The sequence below is a fragment of the Talpa occidentalis genome, unplaced genomic scaffold, assembly GCF_014898055.3.
Source record: "Talpa occidentalis isolate TD23 unplaced genomic scaffold, MPIMG_talOcc4v2.1 talOcc4.5, whole genome shotgun sequence".
Taxonomy (NCBI): domain Eukaryota; kingdom Metazoa; phylum Chordata; class Mammalia; order Eulipotyphla; family Talpidae; genus Talpa; species Talpa occidentalis.
This window is the reverse complement of record NW_023604861.1, coordinates 66,817,036-66,837,733: the sequence shown is the minus strand read 5'-3', so window position 1 is coordinate 66,837,733 and position 20,698 is coordinate 66,817,036. Positions and strand designations below refer to the sequence as shown.

The 20,698-nt window shown below is 44.7% G+C and overlaps 1 protein-coding gene across 1 annotated transcript in view; it reads left to right on the top strand.

The window, feature by feature from the left end:
* The window catches only part of SH3RF3 (SH3 domain containing ring finger 3), a 394,220-nt gene extending 374,878 nt beyond the window's left edge, over nucleotides 1-19,342 (top strand). The window contains exons 9-10 of the mRNA XM_054701331.1: nucleotides 497-828; nucleotides 13,942-19,342. Of these exons, the coding sequence (XP_054557306.1) occupies nucleotides 497-828; nucleotides 13,942-14,110 (501 nt within the window). The 3' untranslated portion in view covers nucleotides 14,111-19,342. The remainder of the gene's footprint in view (nucleotides 1-496; nucleotides 829-13,941) is intronic.
* The last annotated feature ends 1,356 nt before the right edge of the window (nucleotides 19,343-20,698 follow it).

Genomic DNA, 20,698 nt, shown 5'->3' with positions numbered 1-20,698 from the left:
AATACATGTGGAATAGTGCTGCCCGGGGGTTCCAAATGAAACTGTGTGCAGGATACATGTGCTTTGGCCTAGAAACCCAGGGATTGGGGGAGCTAATCTTAGGAAGCCTAATGTAAATAATTGACAGCAAATTAAGCTGACTACTGGCTCCTCTGACAGAGCAAATAAAGTCAGTAGGCTGGGATGCAGTCCTGCAATGTGAGGTTAGCCATGTTGTTGGTAACTGCCCCCTACCCAGCATCCTCTCCTCATAGAGGTACCACCTGACCTGCCCCAGGGATGTCCTGGGCTCGGGTTTGTTATGGGTACTTCTGCCAGGTTTGGAGAATGAAGGAAAACAAGAATTGGAAAAGCTTTTGTTCTTAGCTTCGTTTTCTTCCTCTAACCAGTTTTATGAGATTTTTGAAGTTTACAAGTAGGATCATTCAGCCACTTTATTAAAAACAAGGATATTTAGAAGCACTAACCCATTTGATTTTGTTTTGTGTTTCTCCAGAAAGAGAAGAAGAGCGGGCTACTAAAACTGCTAGCTGGGGCATCTGCCAAAAAGAAGTCTCGCTCTCCTCCATCCATTTCTCCAACCCATGACACCCAGATGGCAGTGGATGCCTCTCTCCAGGGTGCAGTGGGACCTGAAGTGTCCTCACTCTCCATCCATGGCAGGGCAGGGTCCTGCCCCATAGAGAGCGAGATGCAGGGCGCAATGGGGCTGGAGCCCCTACACAGAAAGGCTGGCTCCCTGGATCTTAACTTCTCATCCACTTCCAGGCAAGCACCTCTATCGATGGCTGCCATCTGCCCTGAACCCAAACCACTGCCCAGGGAGAGGTAAGGAGGGAGAAGGGGGTTGGTGCAGGTTGGTCTCTTAGGTATAGAGAATAAGAACATGGGGGTTTTCAGAAGACAGCCCTCACCATTCACATCTACTTATTTTCTGAGCTTGGATAGTGAGTGTAGGATAAAAAGGATTAGAGAATGAACATGAGCATATTTCATGTCCTGAAGCCACGTGGGTCCTGAATTTCAGATTTACAAAGGATTCATCCAGAAATTTGACAGATAAAATCGATTATTTAGGTACTGTGTCCCCTCAATCTTGTGGGAATCCTGGACTGAGTCTCCTGGGCCAGTGTGACCACCCAGTGACCACCTTTTCTTGAAACCTCAGCATATCTGATGGCTTAGAGCTTTATTTTATTTTACTTTATTTTTAGGGCAAGTTTATTATTAAAAGGGGGAGAGAAGACTAAAGGACACTTGCATAGAATATGCAGGCAGAGAGAACTTCCTAACATCTTAGAATTTGAAATCATGAACCCCAGATTGACTTTAAAGACATGTAATCTGCTGGGTTAAACCATATGAGCCTTCCAATATTCATCTGCTTTTTCTTTAACAAAATTCAGCAATTTCATAGCATTTAGGGTTTTACAGATCAGGAAGCTGAGTCCAACTGAGGTAATGTGCCTACTGAGGCCTTAAATTTCATGGTGTTTCAGAGACTGCCATCTTGCCCTGTAGATTAGCCCATTACTGATTCTTATAGATCTCAGGTGAGGGCTGGAGGGCAATATGGAAAGAAGGGATGTGGCAAATAGGGATGGCAGAGAAGGTCCTTCTCATTGGTATACTGCTTATGTTTTAAAAATGTGAATTGCCTCCTGAGAACACAATGCTGGCATCTCTGTCAGGACCCTTCTCCCTCTCAGCTACACTGGCTGAGGGCCAGCTCTCCTGCTTTATCCTGAGAAGTCAACACTGTTCTGAGCATCTTGGTTCTAGCAAGATCTCTGTGCAGGGCCTGGTGATAAACACCACAGATGGTACAAGTCACAGGGGCCTGTCATACCTACAATTCCCTGTCTTTGTAGCAGGCAGCAGCCACAGATAAGATGCACACAGCAGGGATGGGTATTCCCAGAAAACTCTACCAAGGACACTGAAATTTAAACTTTATATAATTTTATATCTCAAAACATTTTTCTTCTTTTGATTTCTTCTTCAACCATTTATACATGTAACAATATTGTTAGCCCTCAGATCACAAAAGTTAGTCAAAGTCCACACTCTGCCAACCCCAGTCTGGATCATTGGTTTTAGAGCTGAGTCCATGGGTACATTTGTATCTAGGACCACTGGGAGAACAGCTCTCTTTCCAGGGCAGTGGAGGTACATCATGGGCTGACAGTTACTGGTTTCTGATTGAGTGAAAATAAGAATAATAGCTAGAATTTTTGAGTGTCTATGCAGAGTAATTTCAGAATACTCAGCAATTAATGTGGCTCCTCATGCTATAGATGAGGAGACTGAGTATTAGTAAGAAGCTATGTGAGCTCTTACTCAAGTTCACACAGCTAGCTCATTAGCAGAAGAGCCAGGGATTGAACTGAAAACTCTTCAACCCCAGAATATAGGGAGTTACTCTCATTCTGCATATTCCATCTAATCAGGGCTTATTGTACCCAGAGATTTTTACACCCTCCCTGTCCCCAGCACTATGCACTATGCTTCTTAGAGACAAGAAGCCTGAAATCAAACCTAATGAGACCCTACACCCCCTCTCCTCACCCTGTGCAGCCCTTGGGCAGCTCCTGTCCTGGGAAGCCTGGCAGGTTGGTACTAAGGTGGTTTTTTTTTTTTGTGTGTGTGTTTGTTTTGTTTTTTTTAAAGATTTATTTATTTATTTATACAAGCACTGGGTAGTCAGAAGCGCGGGAGGGTGAGAGAATTCACCAGAGCCAGAGCAGGGAGCAGAGCAGGCAGAAGGACCGAAGTACACTGCTGAGGGGAGCAGCGGGCGGCAGGAGAGGTCTGCACACCATGTGGGACCCTCCTCCAGTGGCCAGGGAGCAGCCAGGGATCGAACCGGCACTGCAGAGGCTGCGGGCAGCTTCACAACCTAGCGCTCAACTGCTGCGCCACCAGGGAGGCCCAGGTACTAAGGTTTTGACCATGAAAATGCTTATCTTGGAAATGGAATCAACATGGCAGCAGGGAAATGCTGCAAGTAAGACCTCCCATTTAAAAAAAAAAAAAGTGAATAGGGAGGAAAAGTGAGAACTGCGAGAACTGGGACACAGGAGATAATCAGGCAACTCTGGCAAACTGCTTGAAGAAGAAAGTTGCCATAAAAGAAGACTAGAAGGGAGGGAAGCCCAGAACCCTGCTACCTTCCCCTTCCCACAAAGTCAGCACTGTCTGACCAACAGAAAGGAAGAAAAACAACAACAACAACAATGAAAAAAAAACTAAAACAACCAAAAGAACAAACTACGCATCAAGTGGGACTGTGAGTGGAAAGGAACCATTTCAGGCACTGCACCCTGTGTACTGGAAAAGTGGAGAACCATGCAGGAATCACTGCAGAGGTGAGCAAATGGCTCCAGGCGCCATTAGAGGAGAACAAAGACTCCCTGAGACCTTCAAATAGTCTAAGGCCAGCCGGTAAGCTTGTGCAGAAAAGCAGCTCACTTGAAAATCATATTTGGATCATGGATCTTGGCTGGCTGCCCAGGTACCCATGCCTGTGACCTAGGCTTGCAGGGAGAGCGTGGGAGTTCTTACTGAGGTGAATGTCCGTCACTGAGTAATCAGAAACCAGGTGCCTGGACTTGGGAGCAGGGTGCAAAAGGTGCCATTTCTGCAGACACAGAACTGGGCTACCGCCCACGTCCTGGATCTGAGGGCTTTGGAACTGAGACCCGGGGCAACGAAATTCAGGGCATGGGATCCCCACAGGGCAGACACAGCACCCCCCCACGCCGTTGAGGCACTCCATGCCACTCCCACTCTGTTCCCCCGACCCACAAGGAAAAAAAAAAAACAGTTCTGGAAGGACCCTAATACATATATCTGGCGCCACCTAGTGAACAGGAAGAAAATGACCAAATCCTGATAATTGGAAACCAGGGATCCCAAAACACCCTCAGGCTGTGAAAGAGGGTGGGTCACACAAAAGAGGGGTAAGGAGGGAAATAAGGCATGGAGTAAGATCCATCCTGGAACTGAGAGCCAGGCGCAGGATCCTGGATGTAGGATGCGCCATAGCAGCGGGCACTGCACAGGGTGACAGCCAGCGTTTTGGATCTGATAGCCCTGGAACTGAGACCTAGAATGCAGAATTCAGGGCGCAGAATATACAGCTGTGGGCACAGCGCCCGGTGAACACGGGACAGACACAGCACCAAGCTTGAATAAGAGCCCCTGTGTTGAGGTGATCCCTTGCACTCTCCTCTCCCTTACTCAGACAACCACAGGAAAAAAGCACAGGTCAGCAAGTACGGTCTCTGGCGCCACCTCGTGACCAGAACAGAATCACCAACTAGCTGATTCCCTGTTGGAACTGAGTAACACAGAGGAAGGGAACTGTAAGGGACAGTGCCCATTAACACAGCATCAATACCCTGGTGGAGTTTTGGCCTACCAGTGCTGATCTCAGTCTGGTAAACAGTTTCGAACACCCCTAAAGCAGCACTCCAAAGAGATGCCTGCCAACACCAGTGGCACAATGTCCCAACCCATAGAATTAATTAGAAAGCAAACAACAGGGAGAAGAAAAATTTAAATAACCAAACAAGCCCTCAGGAGAAGGACACACCACAAAAAGAAATGCAGTCACCAGAGCTCAACAATGACATGGAAGTACTTGTCAGCCCATCAGATAGAGAATTAATGATCATCATGATTAAAAAGCAGAAAGAAAATGAAAAGGGAAAAAATGATCTGAGACAAATAATCACTGAACTGAAGAATGAAATTGAGACCTTAAGAAAGGAAAGAAGAAATGCAGGAGATTGATAGATTAGTAGAGAAGATAAAGAACTCTAGGAAAAGCAGAATTGATGAAATGGAAGAACGGATCAGTACTATCAAAGATACAGAAATAAAATGAGCCGAAGAGAAAAGGAGAGAGAAGTGCAAATGAAGCAGTATGAGGAGACTCTTAGACAATTATCAGACTCCATGAAGAGAGGAAATGTAAGAGTTATAGGTATTCCAGAAGGTGAGGAGAGAGACAAAGGAACTGAGAAATTATTCAAGGAGATAATTGAAGAAAACTTCCCAAGCATAAAAAAGGAGATCACTACAGACATACAAGAAGTGAGAAGAACTCCCAATTACCATAATGAAAAGAAAACTAAAGCAGGACACATAATAGTGAAGCTTGCAAGAATCCAAGACAAGGAAAAAATAATGAAACTGGCAAGGGGGAAGAAACAGATAACTTATAAGGGAAAACCAATAAGGTTTACTTAAGACTTCTCCAAAGAAACATTATGGGCAAAAAGAGAATAGAGCAACATAATCAGCAAACTTCAACACAGCAAATGCCAACCAAGAATACTTTACCCTGCAAAGTTCTCCTTCCTCTACAAAGAAAAAATATGGACCTTTTCAGACAAACAGAAACTCCAGAAATTCATTACAACTAAACCCCCACTCCAAAAGATTCTACAAGAAGTCCTAATGCCACAACCAACAGAATAATGAACAAGAAGAACAGAATAAAGCAAGGAATAAGGGTCTCCCTGGTGGCGCAGGTGGTTGAGCACTGCATTGTGAAGCTGTCCGCAGCCTCTGCAGCACTGGTTCCATCCTGGCCTGCCAGCGAGAATCCCACATGGTGCAGCAGACCTCTCCTGTCTCACCCACTGCTCCCTTCAGCAGTGTATTTCATCAGTCTGCCTGTTCTGTTCCCCACTGTCTCTGGTGAATCCTCTCACCCTCCTATGCATCTGGCCTGTACCCCAGTTCTTGTATAAATAAATAAATATTAAAAAAATAAAGCAAGGAATAAAATCACAAAAAGAAAACCAAAAAATGGCAAATACATATGCCAACATATCAATATTAACTCTAAATGTAAGTGGATTAAACTCTTCAATAAAAAGACACAGAGTTGCAGGTTGGATTAAAAAACAAAATCCAACCTTCTGCTGTCTCCAGGAAACACATTTAACCACAAAAGATAGACATAGACTTAAAGTAAAAGGTTGGAAAACAATCCTACCAGCAAATGGACCAAAAAAGAAGACAGGAATAGCCATACTTATATCAGATGAAATAGACTTCAAATTAAAAAATGTAAAAAGAGACATCGATGGACACTATATTACGATCAAGAGGACAGTACATCAGAAAGCTATAACACTCATCAACATATACTCACCGAATAAAGAGGCACCAAAATATATTAGACAATTATTATTATCCACTTTGAAAACAGACATTAAAGAAAATACATATATAGTGGGAGACTTCAACACCCCATTCTCAGTAATGGACAGATAAACAAGACAAAAAATAAACAAATACTCTAGAGCCCTATATAAAGACATAAAACTCATGGACTTAATAGACATCTGTAGGACACTGCACCCAAAAAAATCCAACAACACATTTTTCTCAAGTGTGCATGGATCATTCTCCAGAATTGATCACATACTGGGCCACAAGACAAACATCAACAGATACATAAAGATCAAAATCATTCCAACTATCTTCTCTGATCATAAAGGCATGAAGCAGAAATATATCATGAAAAGAAACAAAGGAACCCTCCCACTTCAAGGAGATTGAAATCTACGCTACTGGAAGACCACTGGACTAATGAGGGGATCAAAGAAGAAATTAAAAAATAGTTTGAGTTGAATTACAAGGAGGACACCACTTTCCAGAATGTATGGGATGCAGCAAGATCAGTAATAAGAGGAAAATACATAGCAATACAGGCTCACATCAACAAACAAGAAAGAACTCAAAGAAACAAACTAATCTCACATCTCAAAGAGCTAGACTAGAAAAAGAACAACAAAAAAAACCCTAAAGCCAGTAGAAGAAAGGAAATAATAAAAATCAAAGCAGAAATTAATGTATTGGAAATATAAAAAAAAAACAATCCAAAAGATCAGTAAAAACAAAACCTGGTTTTTTGAAAAATAAACAAAATAGATAAACCTCTAGCCAGGCTCACAAAGAAAATATGGGAGAAAACACATATAAACAGGATTATAAATGAAAGAGGAGAAATCGCAAAGGACTCAGTAGAAATCAAAAGAATAATTAGAGATTATTATGAACACTTATATGCAAACAAATTCAACAACCTAGAAGAGATGGACAAATTCTTAGAAAAACATAATCATCCAAAGCCGGTCAAAGAAGAAATAGAACAACTAAACAGACCAATTACAATCGAAATTGAGGCAGTAATCAAAGCACTCCCCAAAAACAAAAGCCCGGGTCCCGACGGCTTCACAAATGAATTCTACCAAATGTTCAGCAGTGAATTAGTGCCTATCCTACACAAACTCTTTCAGAAAATTGAAAAAGAGGGCATACTACCAAATACGTTCTACAAAGCCAACGTTACACTAATACCAAAACCAAACAAAGACAGCACAAAAAAAGAAAATTATAGGCCAATCTCCCTAATGAACACTGATGCAAAAATCCTCAACAAAATCCTTGCCAACAGAATCCAACAATGCATCAAAGGGATAATACACCACGATCAAGTGGGATTCATCCCAGGGGCACAAGGATGGTTCAACATACAAAAATCAATAAGTATAATCCAACACATCAACAAAAAGAAAAGTAAAAACCATATGATCATATCAATAGATGCTGAGAAAACATTCAACAAAGTCCAACATCCATTTATGATGAAGGCCCTTGAAATTCTCAGGATAGAAGGAACATACCTTAACATGATAAAAGCCATATACGACAAACCCACTGCCAACATTATTCTCAATGGTGAATAGCTGAAGGCCTTTCCTTTAAGATCAGGAACAAGACAAGGATGTACTCACTCACCACTGCTCTTCAATATAGTATTGGAGGTCCTAGCCAGTGCACTAAGACAAGAGAAAGACATTCAAGGAATCCAGATAGGGAAAAAAGAAATAAAACTATCACTATTTGCAGACGATATGATAATATACATAGAGAATGCCAAAAACTCCACAGAAAAACTACTCAAAATAATCAACCAGTTCAGTAAAGTAGCAGGATACAAAATCAACACACAAAAATGAGTAGCCTTCCTATACACAGTCAATTGGAAGAAGAAATAAAAAAATCCATCACTTTTATAATTGAAACCAAAAACATCAAATACTTGGGAATAAACCTAACAAAAGAGGTGAAAGACCTATACAAAGAAAATTATAAAATACTGTTAAAAGAAATTGAAGGAGACACAAAGAAATGGAAAGACATCCCCTGCTCATGGATTGGAAGAATCAACATTATTAAAATGGCCATCCTACCAAAAGCAATATACAGATTCAATGCTATTCCAATAAAAATCCCAATGACATTCTTCAAAGAAATAGAACAAATACTGATGAAATTCATATGGAACCACAAAAAACCACAAATAGCCAAAGCCCTACTGATGAAAACAAAGGAGAAAGGAGGTAACACACTTTCAAATTTCAGGCTATACTACAAAGAAATAATAATTAAAACAGTTTGGTATTGGAACAAAAACAGACACACAGACCAATGGAACCGAATACAGAGCCCAGAAATAAAGCCACACTTATATGAGCAACTAATTTTTGACAAAGGAGCAAAGAATATGCAATGGAAAATGGACAGTTTGTTCAATAAATGGTGTTGAGATAACTGGACCTCCACATGCGAAAAAAAAAGAAACTAGACCACTACCTCTCACTGTGCATAAAAATCAACTCAAAATGGATAAAAGAACTGGACATAAGACCTGAAACCATAAAATATAGAGAACAAAATGTGGGTAAAACACTACAAGACATACATCTCAAAAACATCTTTAAAGACTCATCACCCAAAGCAGTGATAGTGAAGGCAAAGTAACCTGGGATTACATCAAACTGAAAAGCTTCTGCACAGCAAAAGAGACATTAACCAAAACAGAGAGACACCCCACCGATTGGGAAAAAAAATTTGCACTCCATCCAACTGATAAGGGCTGATCATAATGATATACAAAGAACCCACATGGCTCAACAAAAACAAAATAAACAATCCAGGCAAGAAATGGGCAGAAGAACTCAAAAGACATTTCTCCAAAGAGGAAAAGCAAATGGCCGAGAGGCATATGAAAAAATGTTCAGCATCCCTTATAATCAGGGAAATACAAATCAAAACCACACTGAGATACCACCTTACACCAGTAAGAATGGCATATATCAAAAAAGTAACTCTCCTATATTGTAACTCTCTCTTTAGAGTTACTAAAGGAACTCTCCTATATTGCTGGTGGAAGTGCAAACTGGTCCAACCATTGTGGAAAACTATCTGGAGTTTCCTCAGTCTACTAAAAATGGAGCTACCATAAGATCTGGGAATTCCACTCCTAGGGATCTACCTAAAGGACACAAAAACAGTGATTCAGAAGAGCACCTGTACACCTGTTTATTGCAGCACTATTTACAATAGGTAAAACCTGGAAACAACATGGGTGGAGCTAGAAGTAATTATGCTCAGTGAAATAAGCCAGAAGGAAAAAGAAAAATATCAGATGGTTTCACTCATAACAGGAATATAGGGAAACCAAATAAGACATCAGTGTAAAAAAAATAATAATGATGACAGTACAAAACACAACAAAGCCAAAACAGACAATTATAAACCAGAGACATACTGCAGGGGAGGAGGTGGGAGCGGGGTGAGAGGGATGGAGGGAGGAGCACAGGAGACTGTGGTGATGTTGCAGGGGTGCCTTGGGGAAGGAGATTCTATGGGGACTCAATCTGAGGGGGTGGAGGGTAGAAAATATGGTCTAAAAAATGATAAATGTTAAAATTTTAAAAAATGGAAAAAAAAAGAAAATGTTTATCTTTAGGCTGGGCAGGTCCAGATTCCACAGACTTGCTAATAAAATCATTTCATGACTAGAGGGAGGAGAGCTGGGACTCCCACCTTGCAGGGGCAAGGATCCCTGCCACAAAACCCTGCCAGATACCTTGCTATTTGCAAGGCACGCTTGACTTTGTATGATTATTATGAAGTGTGTGGGGGGGGGGTGATGGGTGAAAGCCAAGCTGAGACTGTCAGACTCAAGTTTCAACTAACAATATGCAGAAGAAGAGGAACCCGCTCTCACCCTGGGATGCGGGAGAGGAGAGAGAGCTGCATGTTCTTGTTCTTTAATGTCTCCACTGTGCAAAGCCACTCTTTCTCTCCTGAGGACTTGGGAAGACAACAAAACTGTTCTTCTAACTGCCTTCAGAGGAGGGAAGTTCAGGTCGAAGGGTGCTATAGAAAGAGCTAAGTGGGAGGTTACCCAGGGAAGCACGACCAAGCTGTGGATCCCTCACCCTGGCTACATGCTCTTAGCCATGCATGTCAACTCATGTCAGCCCTGCATGTCTCTACCTCACTGGAGACAGGCAGACCTGCAGATTTGTAAGAACCAACCAACAAAGGTTGCAGATTAAGACTATAACCAGGATTATATGCTTCTCTTCTAAGTGGAAGAGGGAGGCAGAAGAGCAGCTCATAGCGATAAGATAGGAGAAGGTCTCAGTCTGCTACTGTCTTTGAAGATGGAGGAAAAGGCCTCCAGCTAAGGACTTTGGGAAGCTTCTAGCCATTGGAGACTCATATCCCATAGAACCTCCAGAAGGAGCACAGTCCTGCCAACACCTGGATTTTAGCGCAGTGAGAGCCTATGTTGGATTTCTGACTTACAGAACTGTGAGATAAGAACTGTTGTATTATGCCACAGAATATGTATTATAATTTACAGCTGCAGTAGGCAACTAAATACATGTGGTATAGAATATAGTGCCCAAAATTCATTTTCAAATTCCTAGTGCATCACTGCTCTGTGATGCTGATATTCCACTGGCCTGGGAACTCCTGATCCACAGCCGTACTGAAACCAGCACTCTGAAGTGCCTACCTTGTGAAGGGCTCCCAGCTGTAGAAAGGAGGCCAGGTACCTCCAATTTCACATGTAAAACTAATTGCAATATTCAGTGGTAATAAATTCTTCTGATTTTGAGCAATTTGGTTCCCTGGGACTTCAATCTGAATATTAGCTGTGGTTGACTTGCCCTTAACTCTACACAGAGCAGGGTCCCATTGATTTATGACACCTGATCATGACATAGGGAAGCTAGGACAGTAGTTGGATGGACTGTCCATCCAACTCTTTGGGTCTATAAGAGGGAGTGTCAGATACCTCCACACAGCAGAGAGAGCAACCCCGTGTCTTGGAATGATGGTAACAGACATAGTGAACACTTGTCTCATATGCAGTCAGCTCATATCATCCCTCTGGGCTCATTAAATCACAGAATTTCTCAGAAGCACTAAATTACTTTTTATCTAACATTACATGTTTCAAGTCGTTTGTTTCACATCTGCAGTTGAAGAAAAGCCAAAAAATATCTTCAAAGTCTGAGAAATTATCTCACTCTGCCATTTTTCCTTGGGAAGAGAGATAAAAAGGCAGCTGTGTGGAGAGGAAGGAAGGCTTCAAGAAAGCCGCAGGTGGGACAGCTGGTGTGTGTGGTCACAGGCACCCGACATGCCTCATTATGAGATGTGCCCTCAGGGAGGCGACTCTGTACAACCACAAAGTCAGCCTCAGGAGCCACCTCCCTCTCTGTCACCGCTCTCACCTGACCAGAGAAAATGGGGGCTGTGAGCTCCCCAGGACTGAGCCTGGATCTTCACCTGTGCATCATCCCCACCCCCAGTGCCAACCTTAGCTGTCCCCAGCAATGGCTTCTCTGTCCCAGTCCAACCAGCTAGTTCCTGTGCAGTGAGCAGGTAGGACTGAAGAAGGATAAAATCTTTGTATTTTCACTCATCCTTAGATTTTCAGATATTAGCATACAAACATTTGCCCTTAAATGTTGAAAATCCACATTCATTGGCCCCAGCTCCTAGAATGACATCAGTAGGTTCAGGATAGAGCCCAGGAATCTGACCAGGTGGTCCTCAAGTCAACAGTCCACACTTGCTGAGTTGGGATCACTTTTGTTTTATGATATCCTGGTTTCTTAAAGACTCTATGTAGAACTACTTGAGGATCCTCAGGATGACAGGACCCCCGGGATGCCTAGATGTGACATCAGGGGCCATCTGTGTGTCTGTGACTGACAGGGGAGGGAACAAGTACTCACAGCAGGCCAGCAGCCTGAGAACACAGGACAAAGTTTCTCCCACTCCCCTTCCCCCCAGCCAGTGGGCCAGGGCCACTTTCAGAGAAGAGGGGAACAGCTGGGTATGTCTTCTCAGGGGCTCCTCCAGGCCAAGTCAGACCTCAGCCACCTGATGCCACTACCATCGCCCAAGCACTTCACTTCCTCTTCTAAAGGGAAGGACAGGAGGGCCCAGAGAGAGATGATTTCTGTCAAGGTCAGGAAGAAGACAGAGGGGGAAGTACACAAGCTAGTTAACTCCAGACTCATAGATGCACCTTGAGGTGTGTGTGCCTCCAGAAGAGGGACAGTACCCTGCAGGTCAGGCAGGCTTGTGGGCAGGAACAGCCTAGGAGCTGGAACAGCCTAGAACTATCAGCCTGGGGCCAGCCTTGGTTCCAAGCAAGGAGCTGCAGGACAGTCATCCTTCACACTGCTTTCCCCACTCAACCCTCCTGTTTTCCCATTGTTCTCAGGAGGGTCCCCCAGCCAACCTGTCTGAGGAATACTGGAGCTCCTCACACTCCTGGAGATGTGGGCAGGTTGGGGGGGTATAGGGGGGAGAGGTAATCGTGTCTTTAAATTCTTGCACAATTGTCACCCACTGGAAGGATTGAGGGTGGATGACCCAGTCAGATGTTGGAGCTCACATGGCCCTGTGAGTGCCTAGAGGGAACAGCAGAAAGCACAGTCAAGCAGAAGGTCAGGAACAGAGTACCTCCTCTCAGACAGGGAAGTTGGGAGCCATAGGGTGGGGTATCAGCACCAGGTCAAGGACTAGTCTGCCCTTGGTGCTATTTTAGGAGGTGCTCAGAGCAAGCACACCTTCCTTTTAGCCTTAGGTGTCCCCTGTTGCTCCACAGATAGGTACAGGATATGGGGTAGTAGCAGACCTGCCCTGCGCTAACCCCGGGGCACTGGCTTCTTGGCAAGATGTCAGCCAGAGTGATGGGCCCTTTTCTCAGATCTGGAAAGTACCTGGGCAGCACCACCGTGTGCTGGACCTGCCTCAGCAGAGGGTGCCTGTAGGGTCTCTGGTTAGTCAGAGGCACAGGCCCCCTTAGGCAGATTCAGGCCTGTGGTTGGATTGAATGTCATGTGGATGTGAAAAAGGGACTCTACAAAGACCTCAGCAACCGCAGGGAGGCAAGAATGATAATGTGTGACACGTAGGCATTATTAATGATAGAACCTCAGCTGGCTCAGATTCAAGGCCACACAGCTTGTAATTTTGTAGCATATTAAAAAAAAAGTGACCATTTTACCAATACTGCTCAAAGGACCTTCAAACATGTCCCGGAGCAGCCACCTGAAATCTTTCCTCTGTCCTGCCTCTTCTGGAGATGGAAACCGACATGAAGGAGATAAGGCCAGCAAGAGCAGGGTCAGGTCTCCAGGACAAAGCTGGTATCCTGGATGCTCCCAACACCTGCCCCAGGGCCGAAATGTCCACTATTGAGGTGGGTGGAAAGAAGGATAGAAGGCAAAGGGGCTATGTCTCAGGCAAGCAGTCCGGTTTCACAGATGTCCAAAAGGATACCACAGGGGAAGATTTTCAAATTTCCATTAAAATGAAAACATTTTAGAGTAATTAAATTTGCCAAAAATTAAAGATATGTAGAAAAATTTTCAAGTGTAGAAAGCAGTTCCAATTTATAATAACTTAGACCAAAGGGGGTAAAAAAAAATGAAGAGGGAAGATCAAGTCCTAGCAGGGTCCAGTCTGTGCCCTGGGCTTTGGGACGCAGAGGCTGCCAGGTCAGGCTCACCCACTGTGCTGTCTGTCCCCCAGATATCGTGTGGTGGTTTCATACCCACCCCAGAGCGAGGCAGAGATCGAGCTGAAGGAAGGTGACATCGTATTCGTGCACAAGAAGCGCGAGGATGGCTGGTACAAGGGAACCCTGCAGCGGACTGGCCGCACTGGCCTCTTCCCGGGCAGCTTCGTGGAGAGCTTCTGAGGTTGAGCTCACCATAGCCACTCTCCGGGACAAAGACCTCCCCAGGAAGCCCCAAGGCACAGGAACAGGGCCGAAGGCCAGTGAGGGTCCCAGACCCTCAGGTCACACCCCAGGTCACATCCTCCCAAGGCACCTGGAGGGGGACATCCCAGATGGTGTGGGGGCCCAGGTAGACAGGGCCGGCCTTCACCACAACTCCCAGCAGAGAGCATACCCTGGGATTGTTTCTCAATGAAATGCCTCCCTCTGTGTAAACTGTAAAGAGAAACCTTTGGAAAGAGAACAGGCTGGCGTCAGTTGGTTTCTACTTTGTCTCTACAGCAGCTGCCTCATTGGCCATCTGAAGCTTCGGGAGTTCAGAAGCGTTTTGGGGTTGGGTAGGGAAAGGGACCTAAAGCGTTTGAAGGTCTCTGGTGGCTGCCCTGGGCTCCGTTGGGGTCCATGTTGCTCTGTCACCTCTCTATATACCTCAGTCACCCACCACCTGGCCACTTAGCAAGAATGTCTGTGGCCCGGGGTTCCAAAGTCTGGAAAGCCCCTTGGGAACTACAGCAGACCCCATTCAGCCTTGTCTTCTGCGGGTATTATAAGCAACACATTTTATTCCACCAGCACTGTCCCTCTGCATTGTTTCTTTCTTACATCTTTGTAATGTAATACTGTTAGACTATATATTTCTAATAGGTCATACATTGCCTATTTTTCATACATCTGGTGCTGCCTTTTTGCAAAAATGGTAATGACTTGCTTGAGCTTGAAAAAAAATTCCCAGGTGACATCAAATGGGCAGAATATTTATGTTTGCCATGTGAATTTTGGAGAGCTCTGAACAGCACGCCTTTCCAACATCAGTGTTGGTTGCTGCCTCATGGGATGAAGAGGGTTCATTTATGTGGTTGGAGGGCAGATTTGGAAAAAGCCAGTTTCTTTATACCATTACCAAAGTCCCTTGCTCTGTCTGGGCAATGATAATTATTATTCAGGAACTGGAGACATTTTGAAGAAAGGTCACTAAAACTGCCTGTTGTGTCACTAAAACTGCAGTAAAAATGAACATGAGTATGGACTGCAGCCCAAGAAGGCAGAGTTTTTCATTAAGTGCTGTAGAGAGAATAACCCTATGGAGAAAATGTTATTTCTACCTATGGAAATATGAAGTTTTTATCACAATTCAGATTTACCACCTTATTAAAAATAAATAAAGAACTGCTCCCCCTGCAGACAACACAAGCCCTGGTCTAGAGACAAGAGGAATCACGAGAGTAGGGGTTGCAGGTGTGGCTGCTGACTGACAGGATAAGGGCAGCCTGACAGGGAGAGAGAGGAAGGGGGTTTTGATGCTGGGACTGTTGCAAGGTGGAGTCACAGAAACCTATTCCTGAGTCCTGCTCTTCACTCCCTGCAAACATCTTGTCATGAGGTGGTCTTATTCTCAGGAGTCACCCCTTAGGAAAACCTCCTTATCAACTCAAAGCCATAATTCATCCAGCCTCTCTGTATTTTTACAGAGACCACTCTGGTTTAAGTTAGGCTAAATAAATTCTCCTTTGGTAACATAGGATCTCCCTGGTTTTTAAGAATGCAGCAAAACCCAGAAACATATTTCTCTTGCCTAGAGTCATGCTTTCCATAGTTATTTTCAGAGTTTCTATTCTGGGATGGGACTTGACTGTTGCTGCCAGGTGGCTATCACACTGGTGAGCTGTTGCCTAGAGAAAGGCTCTTTTCATCTTTACAAATAATAGAGTTAACATTCTTGAGAAATTTGTTCTGAATCAATTTTTTTAAAATACAACTTAAACTTGGGAACCTTGTGTACTATGTCAACAATAACCAGGAGGTATCCATTTGCTATTTGTTGCCAAATTAGGTGTCTACCCTGAACATAAAATCCCATGAATGTTTAAAATCATGTTATCACCAAAAATAATAGATTAACACATTTCATGAGATTTATGTTTCTCATGAAGTGAAACCAGAATTAATTCAAATTCCCAGATAATAGGGAATGTCTTTTTTTTTTTTTAATTAAGGAAGTTACTAAGCAACGGAATAGACTAACTGGGACATTCTTTCCTCTCCCGGCACCACCTAAGGCGCTCCTGGTGGGTAGGAATTGCTGGTTAGTCTAGTGACTGTGGAGAAGGCAGCATCAGAACTGACACCCCCCACCACCACCCTTCAAGCAGAGAAGTAGGGCAGGCATCCAGTTGTTTGTGCCAGACCTCAGTGCCCCAGTGGCAATAGCACATTCTTGGAAAGGCAAGATGCCAGTGCTCCATCTCAGGCCAGGTTCCAAGAGAGCAGGGAAGTGCTGATTGGCCCCTGTGATTTATTTGGTCTGAGTGTTTTCAAACCCAGTCAGTGAGACCTAGCAGCCTTCATCACCAGTTAACTGGAAGGCAAGAGCAGGAGCAGAATTAGACCCTTTCTTCTGGCTGTCTTGCCTCAAAAGACAAACTTGCTTTGGCTATCAAGATGGAATATCTTATTGGAAATGCTCACCTTCCATTCAGACCCAGTGACTTACAAGTATTTGTTGTGTAGTAGAATTTGGTGGCCAGTGTGACTTTGAGGAGTGTGGTGAGGTCAACAGACACATCTGAGTGAGGCCAGTGAACACCATGGTGACAGGGATCTCAGGACCACCACAGGGCTGCAGGCATGGCAGGGGGAGTGAGTGGAGGACTTGCCAACAGTGCAAGCACCAGACTCCTGTACCCCAAAAAAGCTCAGCTGACTGGTTGAGAAGTTGTTACTTTGCACAGTTCACACACACACACACACATTCACACACACCAATGTTTTTGTTGTACACAAATGTCAGCGTGTGATTTTGGAGGAATTGACAGTGATGACAAACTATGATGCCTGTTTTTGAATCTAAATAAAAATGAACAGAGGGCTCGTGTCTGGAGAGGCCTTATGTCTGGATGGGGGGAGCATCAAGGCTGGGGCCCAAGCCAAGAATGAGAAGGCAGATGTCACTCTTACATCACTGCTAGTTAGCCCAGCTCACTCACCCACCATCTCAGTGTGTGTTGAGGGGGTTCTGGGATTTCATCAGGGTGTTGGGTTTATGAGGGGACTGGGGATGTCATCCAGCCCCCCAAGCAAACACCAGGCAGTGAGAATAGAGACACAGGCTGAGGGATCTCTAGCTCTCTCCAGGGTCTCCTTTGCCTGGAAGAGAAGGGTGACTTACTACAGAGGACTCCTTTCTTGTGAGAACATTCCATGTCAGTAATTATCCATGTCCCTGTCAGCCAGGAGTGTCTGGTGCTGATGTCCCAGATCAGCATACTCAAGGCTGTCTCTCCAGCCCTCAGGGTGCAGGCACCAGCGGGACCTGTTCTCTGGAACATGTGGAGGAGGAGATTCACGGATTCACACTCCCACCCCCCACCAACCTGAAACAAGTAGGCTCCTTGAACTAAGCTGTAACTTAGCTGAGATGCATACCCACATTCTTAGATGATCATGTATATACTTCAGTTGGAAGGAAGATTAGCAAAAACTGTTTCAGTCTTCTGCAAAAATTAAAATGAACTTGTATAGGATTAAATAACACAACATGGGTGGTGGCTGGGGAGGACCGTGAGGTCCCTGCTTCCCCCAGTCTGAGTGAAAAGTGCCCTTATTCTCATTAAATGAACAGTCCAGGTTCAGTGAATCACCCCAGGTCACATGCTCAGTGGAATACCAGGACTCAAACTCAAGTCTCCAACTATGAAAACTGGTGCTACATCTGTGTCCCTCTATAGTAAAAGTAATATGTCAGGCATGAGAGTGTGGAAGAGGCAGGCTAGGGAGGTATTGTGCCAGCAATCACAGGGCAGGTTCACTATTAATTCGGGCAGATGGACAAGGGAGAATCTCAGAGCTCTCAATGGAGTTTTCAGGCTTTAATGTCCTCTCAGGGAGCCAGGTACACTATGTAGGGTGTCTGGCATGCAAGGAGGTAGGCACGGGTCGGGCTGGGGGTCTGGGAGGCAGGCAGGCAACCTGCCTCACAAATCTTCACACTTTGCCTCTGGCCTTTCTCTAGCATTCTCTTGTGGTCTTGCCTCTTCTGTGGTCACGCACCCTCTGGTAGCTGCCCTTATATCACTGGCCTCTACGCCCTTATATCACTGGCCTCTACATGGATAACGAAATGTAGGCAATTGTGCTACTTGATTTGATCACATGCATCTGTTTCTAATCCTTGAACATAGGCTGTTTGCATACAAGTCTTCTAAGCAGTAAACCTCTCAAGGGAGTGGAACATGAGCTACTATTTCCCTTTCACATTTACACATGGTCTTAACTATCATTAATTGAGCATTAAGTACTGTACACTATGATCTCAAATCATTTTATCAGCATCCTACACTTGAGTACTCTTGTCATTGCCATTTTGTCAATGGAAAAGTGAGGCTTAAGCAGGTGAGTTAACTTGTGGTGAGTCAACCACAATCAGCCGAGCTAAGATTCAGACCCTTCTACCACCTCTGGCATATCAGCTCCACAAATACATATTGCATCAATAGCCTCTCAATTCCAAGAGCAGGGTTCTGTTTCAAGAACCATCACTATGTGATTTCTGATGGACATTTTCATGGTTAACAATTGCCAGGAAAATTGTATGAACAGGAAATCTGCATACACATCGTCCCAATATACAATGATTTGACTTCTGATTTTTATAATGGTACAAATGTGGTACGTATTCCATAGAAATTGTACTTCAAATTTTGAATTTTGATGTTTTCTGGGCTGGCAATATTTGGTATAATTTTCTCTTGTGGTGTTGGGCAGCAGCAGCAGCAAAATGAGTTCCCAGCCAGCCACACAATCACAGGGGGAACAACCAATAGGTGTATGGGGTGTGGATGCCAATGCTTTTTGTATGAGTCTCTGACTTACGATGATTTCTCTTAACAATGTTTCAACTTACAATTGATTTATTTGGATCTAACCCCATCATAAATCAAGGAAGATCTGAATATTGACTCAAAATTTCCCACTGAACTTTGCTGGAATTTACAAAATGCTTTTTCACAGAAGGTGCTTTTGGTTCCAGTGCAAATGTATTTCTGTTCCATTCACTCAAACTTATATTTCCTGAATCACTGACTGTAGTGGCAGGAAGGCACAGGAAGGCACATAATCCCATGCAGATGGGTAAAGGAGAGAGTCCTGGAGCCCTCAGTGGTTTTTCAGGCTTTAATTGCCATTGTACCAGGTACACAGCAGGCAGGGGTGCTGGGTGGGTGGGGGCAGAAAGCTGGCAGGACTCCCAGCCCTGGGCAACTCTTCACTCTTTCCTAGGCTCTCTGGCATTCTCTCATGGTCTCACTCTCTCTCTTCTGCTGGTTCCGTTCTGCTCTCTCACTTGTTCTCCTCCTGCTGGTTCCATTCCAGGACACCGCCTCTGTAATCCCCATCTCAGCCCACATGTACCTACCTATGTATGCCCACACCCTACTCCAGGTGTCCGCCATCAGGCATGCATTCAGGACCTCAGGGATCCATCATCACTCCTCATGGCAGGAGGGCAGAAAAGCCTGACAATCATTTACCCTACACTGACCTATATGTTCTTCCTATTCTTCAAGAACAACCCAAGCACTGAGAGCAGTAGGGTAGAAGGGGCCTTGCTCAGTTTTGTCACAGTTCAGCACCAGCTGGGCTGGGCTGGTCCTTGGGGAGACTGCACCAGTCTCCAGGGTCTCTTTTGGCCTGAAAATGCAATATTTAAACCCCCTTTTAAAAAGAACAGACAAGCATCTAGTAATATATAATCACATTTGGCTAGTTATCATTTCATTGATAGCTGTCCCGGAACCCTAGATAAGTAGAAAACAGCTGAGCAGTCTGGTGGTTTTTTTTGAGGATGTGAGCATCCCCTGGCCTGCTTTCCCTGTATGTCTCTCCTGAAGGAGTCCGAGTGAGGCCACCTGATGCTGACCCTGCCAACCACTCTGTACTAAAGATGGTGTAGGGTAAGCAAAGTGTCAGGCTTTCTGCCTTTCCGCCATTAGGATTGATGATGGATTCCTGCAGTCCTGAATGCATGCCTGATGGCGGGCACCTAGAATGGGGTGTGGGCATACATAGGTGGGTACACCTGGGCTGAGACTGGACTTATAAGGGCAGTGTCGCAGGGGCGCCAGCAGAGAGCGAGAGAGAGCAGAACAGCAGAACCATGAGAAGAGAGCAAACAAGGCCACAAGAGAAGGCCGGAGAGTCCAGAAAGAGGGAAGACTCTCTGGGGGTTGGAGGCCTGCCAGCCTCCCGGCCCCCCCAGCACCCTTGCCTGCCGTGTACCTGGTAAAATGTCAAATAAAGCCTGCAAAAGCCACAGAGGGCTCCAGGACTCCTCCTTTACCCTCTGCATAGAATCATAGAAAACCTGCCCTGTGCTTCCTGCCGCTACAGATGGGCAGATGAGAGGAACGGGTGGGCATCCAGGGTAGCAAGTCAGCAGGCCCAAGTATGGTAAATGGTGGTTGCTGGGGAGTTCTCAGGGAAGCCCCCAGCCACTGTCCTGGATCCTGTGACCTCCTTTGGAAAACCAGATTCCATTGACTCAAGGGGGAGAAA